The 12,842-nt window shown below is 44.4% G+C and overlaps 1 protein-coding gene across 5 annotated transcripts in view; it reads right to left on the bottom strand.

Moving 5' to 3' along the window:
* Positions 1-1,232: 1,232 nt before the first annotated feature.
* The window catches only part of Ccdc198 (coiled-coil domain containing 198), a 32,398-nt gene continuing 20,788 nt past the window's right edge, over positions 1,233-12,842 (bottom strand). Inside the window, exons 6-7 of one of the 5 annotated variants that reach the window (XM_019210202.2) lie at positions 5,339-5,598; positions 1,233-3,498 (exon numbers count right to left, since the gene is read on the bottom strand). In XM_019210202.2, the coding sequence (XP_019065747.1) occupies positions 5,363-5,598 (236 nt within the window). In that variant the 3' untranslated portion in view covers positions 1,233-3,498; positions 5,339-5,362. The other 4 variants (XM_010641429.3, XM_010641431.2, XM_019210203.1 and 1 more) reach the window with 4 other exon arrangements.

Genomic DNA, 12,842 nt, shown 5'->3' on the forward strand with positions numbered 1-12,842 from the left:
TTTATAGACTCAGAATCCTACAAAAAGTTTCAGGAAAGTCCAAGTTCTGTGCAGACAGACAAATGGTTGAGTGAGGGAAATGCTCCAGTCATTTTCCTAAAACCCAGAGAATGTGAGGGAATGAGGGTTCTCTAGCTATGGCTTTCAGTATCGGGAGATGAACAGCTTTCTATGACAGCAAGTCTCATGTGCATGGACTCTTACCCTTCTCTCCCTTCTGCATCCTGAGCCCTGTCACCTCAGCAGCCGACCTGGGAGGAAAAAATACAAAGGCCTATCTGAGCATAATGTGTCCTAAGAGTTGTGGTCCAGCCTGGTGTGGGATGTTACTTTAAATATACCGTCAGGAGCAATTCTACATAATTTTGGGGAAAACTCATTTCACAATTGAATTATGATCAGGCCGAGTTTTCCTGCCTACAGGCCAGCTATGGCATGTCGAGGCATCACTCCATGTTTTGCCTATGGCCACAGCTGAGACCTCAATGGTCCTGTGATGCTGTGACGCTCAAGGGCAAGATGACATCAGCTGAAGACACCCTGGTTCCTTGAGAGCCAAGTAGTAAGAAAGAGGTCGCACCTGGTGAGAGACAAATTCCTCATCAGTTTCACTCCTCCCACCTACTATTGTAAGAACGCTCTCCTGTCAGTCCCAGTATAAGATCTTATGCCCTAAGATCTCTATCAGCATAAGATTCTCATCTATATAGGATTACACTGCCCCCTGAGTCACCCGGTGCTCCCTCCAGTTATTGTGTGTACCAAATAGCGGCAAGCTGGGAGAGTCTTTGTCTTTGCCTGCTCTGAGGCACTGACCTGACCTCTGATACTTAAAAAAAACAAAACTCATTTTAAAATAAAGTAACCAGCCCCAGGTATTTCGTTATAGTGAGAAAATGAATTGGTATCCTCTCCTTCATTCCCTCTGCTGTTCGCTCTTCTTGGGCCTTGCACTTTACAAGTCCATTCTCACCGCAGGCCTTTTATATGCTCCTCTGGGTTTTCTCACGGCACACACTGTCCCTTTATTCTGAACTCTTCCTCAGACCGCCTCTCTCTGAGCACCTTGCCTCAATCAAGCCCCTCAGTTACTTTTCTCTTGTTACTGAGACAAAATACCCAATGCCCAAAGTTAAGGGAGGAAAGGTTTCTTTATCTCATAGTTTGTAGAGGTTTCAGTCCATAGTTGGCTGGCTCCAAGACAGAGTGTCCCATGACAAGCAGAAGACAGCAAAAGCAACAAGCAGTGGATAAGACAAGCTTCTTTCTGTCCCTTCTATTGTACCCAGACTACCAGGCTTAGGGCAGTGCCAAACCAGTCAGAGGGCTGGCTTAGTAGTCACACACCCTATCTCTGCATCACACACTCTAGATTCAGCCACCCCCCAAAAGCCCCACACCTATGACCATACAAGGCTTTGGGGGGGCATCTAGATACAAGCCCTAACATGTCCTGGCCTGTTCTTGTACCTGATTTATTTTTTTTTCTTACTGTTTCCAATCACATGGAATTAGACCGTATACTCCAGTGTGTGCTCATGGTTTCCTCACTGGAAGACAACCCAGAAAGATTGTGTCTTGTTTACAGAGGAATCTCTGCCCTCTGCTTGACCTGTTGTAAGTACTCAGAACCCATTTCTTGAATGCATGATTCAGTGAATAAAGAGGGAATAGATTTCAGACTTATTACAAAGGATACATGTAAAAACACATCATAGCTATTAGCTGTCAGTGTGTCTCTGGTTATCCTTTGCTTGAGCGGTATTTGTTTAAGCATGAGTTGTCATTCAGAGTGGTATCCACTCCTTAGTGTATTCAGACTGCATGCTGACCAGTGAGCTTCCCAGTGCTGTGTGGGTAGAGGCTCCTGTGTGCATGCAAGGGAGGAAAGAGTGCTGATGATAGTTTGATGCCCAGTGCTTCTGCCACAGGAAGGGGTGCAGCCAAAGGGCTAGCTTTCCACCCTCTACTTTTAAAGGTTCTTTCCAGCAGCAAACATTTCCATCTGCTTACACGGCTATGTCATAGGCAACCTCCAGAAAAGCTCTCTTTTGCTAATCACTAACTCAGTTATTAACATAAAGTGTTGAGGAAAAATAGTCCTGTTTTATTTTCAAAGAAACAATTGAGAGAAAGGTATTTTCCAAAGATATGCAATAAAAAATTATTTTTCTTGCAAAAAATTCAGAGCAGGAAGGAGAATATTGTGTTCATAAGAGAAAGTACACATTTGATCACACACAAGCCCTTTTTCTTTCCAAAGTTGGAGAGATTTTCAGTGGAAGAAAACTGACAACTTTGCCTCCAGGCTGAATCTTACAGTTCTTATCATCAGCAGCTGTGTTTATCATGTCTGAACATTGCAAGAACAAATCCAAGATTATAAGAATTGTGTTCACAGACGATCACTAGCAAAATGAGCATATCTCCACTATTGTGTGGCATTCTAAGTCTCATACATTTAATATGAAAAATTACCTCAGAAGTTGCTTATCAATAGAAGTTGATACATTTTGGTAAAATAAACAATTTTTGTACTGCAAAAATAGTGATTTTTCACACTGAGATTCAATCTTATGGGTTCAACCTTAGATGCACATGAAAGCCTAAAATAAACACCCAGACTGCTCAGGCCACCAACCAAAAGCAAAAGCTGGGCCCAGCAATCTTGACTGTGAGTTTTTGATCATTCAGTAGGTAACTCTGACCCATGGCCAGTGCTGAGCACCGCTCTCCCGGAGTGCTTGCTACTGTGTCTGCTCGGTGCTCTCTGGAGTTTTCTGATAGTATCTGCCTTCTCTGGTGCCTTTAGCCTTCCCTTTGCTCATAGCCCAGCTACCGGGTAAGCTGTTTCTCCTTTCAAAAAATGATCCAACAGACTCTTCTAGTGTCCTATTCCACCTTTAGAACACCCCAAATCCCCCAAACATGTCATGTAATGGAAATGTGGCATTCCATAGATTGAAGCCGATGAGTTAGAAATCAAGTTGGGTAAGAGAGAAGAGCCCAGCTTCTGGCGAGTCTCTCTTGGTATACAGTGGTCTTGGCCCAAAGGAAAGCTCTGCTGGGTGACTGTGGGAAGTTACTGGACTTCTCTGTGCCTCTGATTCCTCATCTCTAAGACGCGGATGTTGTTAATATTGGCACACAAAGTGATGTGAAGATTGCATGTGTAAAGCATTCACAGAGTACCTGGCACACACGCAAGATCCATGTGTGTTGGCAGTTATTATGATCATTACTAACAGTTTCAAATTCTTGAACTTAGAATTGAGTGAAGAAGAGTTCAGCGTGGAGCAAGCAAACAGAGCACATGACTGTCTTTGCGGTGAACACAATCTGATGAGAGTTTTGAGAATATTCTGAGCTGTGGCATCTTATTCTGCATATAGGTATAGCTTCTCTGCACCGTAGCAGTGTCCAGTCTCGCCTGTCCTTTTAGAGGTACAGGTTCCAAGAGATTTTGAAAAAGTTCCCTTTCTTCATTGTCGAATCAGCCTGGTATAGATAGATAAGGCTCTTGAGAAATGATGGAAATGAGTGTGAGCATTGCATAGCTGGACAGAAACAAGTGACTGCCTAATTGATTCATTACCTTTTAACACATAAATTAATTCAAGCATTAAACATAAACTGCACCAGATGCTGTTCTAGGAAGCAGAGATGCCTCAGGGAGATGATGTGGTCTGTGCCCTCATGTTGGTCACAGTCCAGAGCGTTTGCAGAGGGGGCTTCGTCCAATTTCAAGTGGCAGGAGGGGCATGAAGGCTGCTGTGTCCTCCTGTCTTCAGTGCTGGGACTTTCCCATTGCACTCTAGGGCTTCCATACCCACCACGATGAGTAGGCTGGGTTTACTTGTCCTCCCAAAGCTCTTGTTTAGTGAAAGCCTAGGTTGTCAAACAGTCTATGTATTCCTTTGCTGGAAATAAACTTTTCTTTTCTTGGGTTTTTTGGGGGTTTTTTTGAGACGGGGCCTCACTATGTAGTTGAGACTGACGTGGAACTCACGATGTAGCCCAGGCTGGTCCCCAACTCACAGCGATCCTCCTGCTTTAGCTTCCCAGTGCTGAGATTAAAGGCGTGTGCCATCACGCCTGGCGGAAATAAGCTTTTCATGTAGTACCAAGGAAAAAGTACTCACAAAGAACTGGAGAAGAAACACCGAGAGTCAGCCCCATCACCTTCCATCTTTGGAAGAAAGACCCAGGCTTTTTATTTTTCCAGAGACTGGTCTGGATGGACTGAGTGTCAAATCACATTGTATTTTCCTTTATTTTTTCTTTTTGAGAACTTCCCATTGAAGATTAAAAAGGGTGTTTTTGCTTTGTTTTAAAGTTTTTAAGTAAATTCTTGGAATCCTTTGGATTGCTTAGATTATGCTAAACACAGAACTGAACTTTACGCAAAAATGTACTTTAAAAACATGCCTAAAAATCTAATTTTTATAAATGGGATAACTCTTGGACTGAAAAAATTTAAGGCTCCTTTCAATTTTAAAGAACTGTAAACTATATAACAATCTAAGAGGTCTCAATTTTGAGTTTTAATTCACAATGACCTTCTACACTGGACATTACTCCATTCCTTTCTTGAAGCCTCTCTGTTATGGCCAGCTCTCAAAAATGTAGCCTAAATGAGTTTAATGTCTAATAGAGTATAACTGTGACTATTCTTTAAAAGCTCAAATCTACTCTTGCTTCTATTTGTTTCCTGTGATCTAATTGCTTGTAAGAGCATGCTGTAGTGGCAAGATTCCAAGATGGACCCCACAGGACCACACTTTGGCATCTGGGACCTCATGAGTACTCTTTTCATTGGCAAACACCTGGTCATGACTGAGGTTAACCAATAGAACATGGAGGAAGTGGCACTGAGCCAGCTCTGTGACTATAGACTGGATCCTCTGAGGCTTCCTCCAAGGACATTTGCTCTCAGGAGTCCTGGGCTGATGTGCAGGAAATTTCACTAACCTGCTGCCACGACCATGTGAAGAGGCTCCGAGACCCTACAGAGAATAGGCAAGGTCGAGCCATTTCAGTCCTTGATCTAGCCTCCAGATGACTCCAGTACCAGCTGCCTTGTGATTCCAACAACATGAGAGATCTCAAAAGAGGCCAGCAGAAGAACCGCCCTGCTGAGTCCAGCCACCCACAGAAAGGCTGTTTTGAACAGTTTGTTCTATGGCAAGTTAATAGCATACATGATGACAAAGTTGTTAACCAGAAGACTTTCTGTTTCAATGATAGCCTTTCTGTTTACCAGAGTGAGTTGCTTTCCTCAAAACAATTCATATACTAACTTGAAAGATTTTGATGGAAATATCAAGCTTACCCTTACCATGTAGGTTAGTGCGTAGCCTACTTATTCCTGATCAAAAAACTCATCAAAGAGTGAGATTCTCTCTGGCCTGGTCCTCATGAGTGGCTGAGGTTTTTTCTCATCTCTGCCCAGTTCTTCTGAGTCAGAGCTAGAACTGTCCCACAGGAGCTGTCCACGGGCCTCTTGTTCATGAAACCACTTTTCCATTTTGCCCATTTTCCAGGGACAATAGTCATTGATTGCTTGATATTCCAAAAATTCTGCATCCTGTGAATTTCCTATGAAGATGAAAAGTTATTTTAATTTAATTTCCTCTAACAATTCTTTTGGTTTAGTTAAGTGCCTAGGTTTTTATGGACACAGAGTAACTTGAGATTTTTTTTTTAATATACAGATTTAAAAGTACATATTTCCAACTGGTGTCTCTGTAAGCATCAAAAATTTTAGTTGTTATCTTGAAAATTTTAAAATCTTTTGAAAGTCACAAGAATAGTATAGTACTTACCAATGTACCTTGAGCCATCTATAGTATTTTGCACAATATTGCTTTTAGCTGAGCCACTTGAAAATTAGTTGCAGTCATTCCCTTAGAAATATGTCATCACAATTCTCTGATGAACAAGCGCATTTCTGCTACACAACTACAGCAACAATGATTTCTGTAGAAAATTTAACACTGATATAATGCTATCTAATACAGTGGTGCCTCGGTTTGGGAACTTAATTTGTTTTACAATTTTCGGAAAGATGGCTGCGTTTGTGTTTGTGTGGGGAAGAGGGCTGAACTGTGTGCAAACAGAAGCATTTGTGAACCAAGGTACTACTGTGTATGATCCTTATTCAAGTGTGTATGGAGGCTCCAAAAATTCTCTTTAGAGCTAGCTTTTGTTTTCTTTTTTTAGGTGCAGGATCCAATCTAGGATCATGCACTGTATTTCATTTTCTTATCTCTTTATCTTTTTTTAATTAAAAAATACTTCCCTCCTTTTCTCTCATTCTGTCCTTCTTCCTCTATCTACATTGTCTCAATTTTTTGTTAACACCGACATTTTAAAGAGTCCAGGTTGCAGAAGATACCCTAGACTAGGCATTTTAAATTGTTTCCTTGTGATTAACTTAAGGTTAAATATGTTGGACAAGGATATTGGATAAGTGATGTTTCTCAGAGCTTTTTATTGAGTGCTTCTTGATGTTCACATTTAACATTCACATCAACACTGACTTCATAGGGAACTAGGAACTCAATGGTTTATAATTTTATTTTTATTTTACTAGAAAAGACTAACTTTTTATGTGATTTTATTTGTGTACATATCTATGTATTTACTTTAACTTTTTATTTAAACAACATCCAGTGTCCTTTTAGAATGTCCAGAGAAACATGGTTTTGCTTGAGAAAGGTTTGCTTTCAAGAAAACAGAATCTTCCCAATTAGTTTTAAGCAGAAAAATAATTCCAGGTTAAAGTACCCCAGTCTGGATGAAGCAGACTGAATTATGTTAGTGACCATTGTTTATTAAATCTTTTGCCATGTTTTATTTAAACTCTAGATATCGGTAGTTATATCCAATTGTATAAGAAAACCAGCATTTCTTTTTTTTCTTTAGCCTCACATTTTAAAAAGCTACTTGATTGAGGTGTGACTGACATGAAAAGCTATGTACTTTTTTTTTTTTTTTCAGTATTAAGGATCAAACTTGGGCCTTTGTACTGAACTACTTCCCTAACCCTTTTTTATTTTGTAAGAGTCTTGCTAAACTGAAGCTGGGGCTGAACTTGTGTTCTTCCTGTGTGAGCCTCCCGGAGTGCTGCATTTTAAATTTATACAGCTTGATGAGTTGAGAGTCAGGCATTTTGATGTGAGGATTTATGCCTTGTGATTCGTCAGAGTCCCTTCAGCCTTGTAGACCAGGCTGCCCTGGCCGCCCCTTGAACAGCACCACGATTATCCTCGTTTTTACCTATGCAGCCCTGACGGATCACTCCAGCTAAAGTATGTCAGCAGCCCTGACCTTTCTTCTGAGCTACTGGGCTTTTCAAAAGCTGGACACCTCCACTTCCACATCCACCTGGCCTCGTGCCAGCCTCACCATTTTTCTCAGGAACCTGCTCTGCTCCCAGTTGCTGTGGTCCAGGGAACCCAGGAGTCTATCTGGCCCCCTGCTCTCCATGTGCCCACGTCAGCTCCTGCCACCTCTGCCTCCTGCAGGTGGTTGTCCGGCACCTTCTCTCTATTCTCAGCCTCTATTCTCAGAGCCTCGCTGTCGATCACTGTGGCCAGGCCTGACTCACCTCCTCCCGCGGATGAGGCGGGGCCCTGCTCAGGAGAACAGGTGACAAGGGCACGAGGTTAACAAGGCCTGGCTGAGAAGAGGATTGTCTTCCTCCTGGTCCATTCACCAGGAAACCGCCAAGCATGATGTCCTGCAGACCTTAGCTACTCTCCTGGTCTGGCTGCAGACCAGCCCCATTTCCGCCCATGCACTTCTCCTTTCTCTACCTCTATAAACTTGCTGCATCTGCCTGGTGGTCTTTTCTCCCATTGGGAGGTAGAGCCCACCTGGCCCCGCCTTTACCTTCTTTCTTTGTTTTTTCTTAATCTCCCATTATCACTTCTCACTCTGTGGCCCCTTCAGCACGTGGGCTGTGGCGTCCTGGAACGCGCATTGTCTCTTTCTTGTGTTGCTGTGTCCTGCGTAGCTTGTCTCCTACATCCTCTTGCATTTCCCTCTACCCACTTTCCACGGTGTAGATGGACTGAGTATTTTTTTAAATATCTGATCATTGCTGCTCCCTTATCCTATCAGTGTTCCCACTGAACTTAAGATAGAGTTCAAAATCTGTCATTGACCTGCTTTCCAAAGCGAGTCATCCCAGCTCATCCTCTGAGTCTGTCCAGGGTCTAGAATCACTGCGCTCCCTCCCACAGTGGGGCTTTCGCACATCCTGGTGTTAGTTACAGTTTGTGACAGTCCAGCCTCCCTGGTCCTCACACTCACATGCACTCCTGCTCCTTTGTATCTCATCTAAATGTCACTTTCTGATGGAAAAGTGCCCTGACCTGCAGATCACCAGCTTTTCCAGTTGTACCCTGCCTGAACATCTCATTCACGATGTGTCCCACGAAAGCATTGCAAACCAGAAGCCACATCTGCTTGGCTTCTGGCCATACCATGAGCCCACTGTGCGATGCCTCGCAGCTGGTATGTGTGCAACAGCTATGTGTTTAATAAGTAAATAGTAAATAAATAAACCAACAAACCAGTTAATGGTCAGAGAACTTTAGGAGGCGAGGAGTAATGGTAAGGAGGACCTGGGAAAGACTTTACTCATTGGTGCGTAGAGGTACTTTTTATCTCTGCTCTGCAAATGAGCCAGGAACCACTGAACCATCCCCCAAACTGAAGAGGAATGTTCTAGAACATCTGACTAGAGGCAGAAGCTTTAAACAAAATGTTGGTTAGTGTGGGATCTAATGAGATAATAATGAGAGCATATGTCCAACAACATCCTTGGTGTTATGTTAATTCAGTTCTAAAGTTAGTTTGTGAGCAAAATATCCATGCTCAGTTAGCTTTGAAAAATCAACTGTTCTATGTACACGGCTGTGTGTACACAGCCTTATAGCATGAGAACTTCTGAGCTAGATGTCTTATTTGTTAGATTTTTGTAAGATGTATGACTTTCTGTAGTTTATAGACTTAAACATCAATAAAAATAAAAACACAACCTATAAATTCTAGAAGGGTTTTGAGTGAAGGATAGTAGAGGGTAGTACATTCAGCTCCAAAATTAATTTGGGGGTAAAGAGAAACAACAGATGCCTGTGTGTGTGTGTGTTTAGGGTGAGTTTGGAAATGCAAAGGTTATAAAGCATGAAAATGTTTGGTGGTTTTGTTTTATAATATATGTTTTATAAAAATGAATCACTACTATAGTATACCCATAATTTTACAGACAGTGCTATAGTTTAAAAAACAAAGCAGCATACTTTATAGAAAACTAGTACAGTTGTCCAGGTAAGACCAGAATTGTGAAGGTGACTAATGATGGATTAAATGATGGATTTAATCAAATGATGGATTTAGGGTGACATTTCTGTGAAGCATGTTGGTTATTTAGCTGCAAGGCACAAATTCTACCTTTTAAATTTTTGTCTGTGTTCCCATACCTTCCTTATGACATTTTACATTTTCTATGTACTTTTACACATCTGAGGTCAATTTTTATATAAACTTTACATGGTAGGCAATATTTATTCCCACTTGCACATGTGGAAACAGATTCACAGAGATTCCGTAACTGGAACTTTGTATATTCTCTCTCTTTAAAGAAAAAAGCCATGCAGAAAAATGTATGGCTGGTTTTTACTGGGAGATTATTATGTGCCAGGGCTCTCCTGGGGCAATGAACATTTCCTGTTCTGGTGGAGCGGGTTTAGTGGAGCCCTTGTGGAACTGCTGGGCTCAGTGAAGGATTTTGATCCTAACTCCACTGTCTTGCCTCTCACTGTGTTCAAATCATGTTTTCTGAAAGGGCAGGGGCCACATAAATACATGAAAACTCATAGAATTGTATGCTCAAAAGGGTTAGGCTAACTTCATTTCTATTATACGATTGTGGAAGTTTTATCTCTAGGTACTCTATGGAATTTATCCTATAGATATGTGTAGCATGAAGAGTAGCTGATAGCATCGTAAAGAGGCAGCAGCAGGCCAATTTTTATAGCTGAAACTCTCGTCCAACCTCCCAAAGGAGAACAGGAAAGGGAGACCACCTCATTAAAGGAGAGTAACCTTAACTGCCTGCTGGAGCTCGTGACTGTGCTGGAGCTCGTGTCAGCTACACTCACTGTGGAAGAAAGCAAAGTGAACAACTTTTAGGAAGCAGAAAAGGAAAGCAAAGATGCTCAGGGGCGGTAAGGAGGAAGGAGTCCTTGTTAGTGCATCTGCCCAGCATAGGGAAGTGGGCAAGTTCAGAGTCAGTGCCCCAAGTGTGAATCCCCTGGGCAGCTGTGCCTCCCTCTGTGTGACCTTGGCATGGACGTGCCCTCTACAGATCTAGTCTCTTCCTCTGTAAGAGAGAGGTGGAAAAGTCCTCACCTCACAGAGCTGGCACAGAGAGGATTTCATAATCCCTTTTAAACTGTTAAAAGTACCTTACCAATGCTACCTCTGTTCACTGTTCCCGATCGCCCCCGCTTTCACACGTGTAGGGCTGTCTGACAGTTAAAGCACAGAGGACAATGGTAGATTCTGTGTACATTTTAATTTCTCCGTCTTCAAACACATCCGTGGCTGCTTGCCCTCCCATGCTCTCCAACAACTTTGCGAGGCCTAACACTGGTGCAGCCTCCTGCCATCTGGTCACTCCTGCCTGCGTTGTCCTTTTAGTATCCACCCCTGGAGGGCACGGGGCAGGAGAACATGTAATCAGAGTCTGCCAGCCCCTACTACTTCCTTTGGGAACTCCCCAGAGCACTGCCTTCTCTTGAAAGTTATGGCCAAGGACTTGCTAATGCTTTTTTTTTTCTCCTCTGGTGCTGGGGATCGAACTCGGGACCTCGCACTTGAGAGCCAGGTGTGGCACCACTGGGCTCAATCCCTGGCCCCTTTTTGTTTTTTTGGTACCAGGGATCAAATTCAGGACCTTGTGCTTGTGAGGCAGGCACTGTGCCACTGAGCTAAATTCCCGGCCCTGATTCAGGCTGTAGATATTCAGCAGCCCCAGGAGTGCCCTGGACACTTTCTGAGTCCTTGGCCACCTGCAGAAGCCACAGCGGTGGGAGGTCCAAAGTCCTGGCCCTGAATCATGGCTCTGCTGCACTGCGGTGAACGGCACCTGCCTTTGAAGTCGTGTGAGGATTAAATGAGGCAATGAGTGGTGTGGGCAGACCACAGACCTGGCGTATGAGCACTCCCTATGCCTGTGCGAACAAAAAGAAGCTGCTTTACAAAGCCTCAGGAGAGGAGAAAAAAAGCCACTGCTTGCTATGTCACAGCCTTTCCCGAGCCTCTCCGGGCCTGGGATTTCCCCCCAAAGCCTCCCAAAACCAATACTGGTTTTTCCAGGCCTGCTCTCAAGTGATGACTTTAGCTGGGACCTTTCTCTCAGTGGTTTTGCCAATATTTTTTTTTATTAGAAAAGGTGTTTCACTATGTGACTATAAAGCCTATTTCATTCTGCGACTTGAGAGCAAAGGTTAAGTGGATGCCCCAAGTGGGTTCTCAGTGGTTCAGCCTTTTCTATTTAATTAGCTTATTGATTAAACATCTTGCTGAAGGTGTCCAGACGCAGGGCCACATCTCTGCAGCTGTCTCAGCTGCCAGCAGGCTGATGGTGGGCGGCCTGCAGCCTGTGTAAGCAACAGGATCACTGGCGACTACAGGTTTACCTTGCCGAATGTGAGGCGGGAACATAGGGGCTCTAGCGGGTGGGGCAGGGCCACGGGGCAGTTATGCACGCAGACATCTGTTGGGAAGCACAGAGCAGGCAGAACTTCAGGCACAATCAGGCCTGGCTGGGGCGTCAGGGCTGAGTGTGCAAGCAGCAAGCGGGTACAGTTAGGGAGGTAGGTGGGGCCAGATCCTGAAGGGCCCAGGGTCCCTTGTTGAGCTTAGATTCTGTCCTTCAATTGATGGAGACTCACTGCGTGATATCTTTTTTTAAGTAGGGGAATGATGTAGTCATATTTGCGTTTTATAAGATCACCCGCCACTGGTGCAGGGCTTCAGTGTGTACAAGAATCCCCGGGGCTCTTCCTAACCAATCTTGACTCAGTAGAACCGGCTGGGACCTGACATTCTCCCCCATCCCCAACAGGGCTGGCTGTGCAGAAGCACCCCCTGCGGGGACATCAGCGTGGCCTGGGTGGGTGGGGGGTAACCCCACCGCTGGGCCTCACCCCGAAGCTTGATTGGGTTCCACTGCCTGGAACACCTAGTCCCCGGGGTGATACTGAAACAGATGAGAGCCAGTAAGAACCACTGACAGGGAGGGTGGTGGAAGGTGGGCGAGGCTCAAGAGGAGGAGGCCGGTCGGGTGGCAGCTGCAGCGGCCCTGGAGTGACTGGCTGAGGGCTTGGCCTGAGGTGATACCATTGGGAACAGAAAAGAGGGGACAGATCTCAGTGGCAGGTGACCTCAGCAGGACTTTGTGACGACCAGCTGCAAGGCGAGGGTGAATACGTGAAGAGATCTCAGGGCTCTGGCCTGTGTGACACCAGGCATGGTGGCCACTCGTACTGAGATGTGACAGGAGGAGCCAGCCCAGAGAGGGCAGTGATGCTGGGTTCCCCTCAGCCATTCTGACTGCAGAGGGAGAGTGCAGTCAGGGACAGGAGCGTCTGTGTGCTTCGTTTCCTAGCAGTCCGATGAGGGGACTCTGCCTTCTCCTCCTAGGGATGGGTGAGGGTTACACTGACACACGTGAGGCCAGTTAACCCCACGCTGTGAAAGCAACACTGTGTTATAGAGCTTTCCTTTCTGACCTTTCCATCGCATGCCTACCGACTGTATTCCGA

The sequence above is a fragment of the Fukomys damarensis genome, unplaced genomic scaffold (genome assembly GCF_012274545.1).
Source record: "Fukomys damarensis isolate Sample0158 unplaced genomic scaffold, DMR_v1.0_HiC HiC_scaffold_21, whole genome shotgun sequence".
NCBI lineage: Eukaryota > Metazoa > Chordata > Mammalia > Rodentia > Bathyergidae > Fukomys > Fukomys damarensis.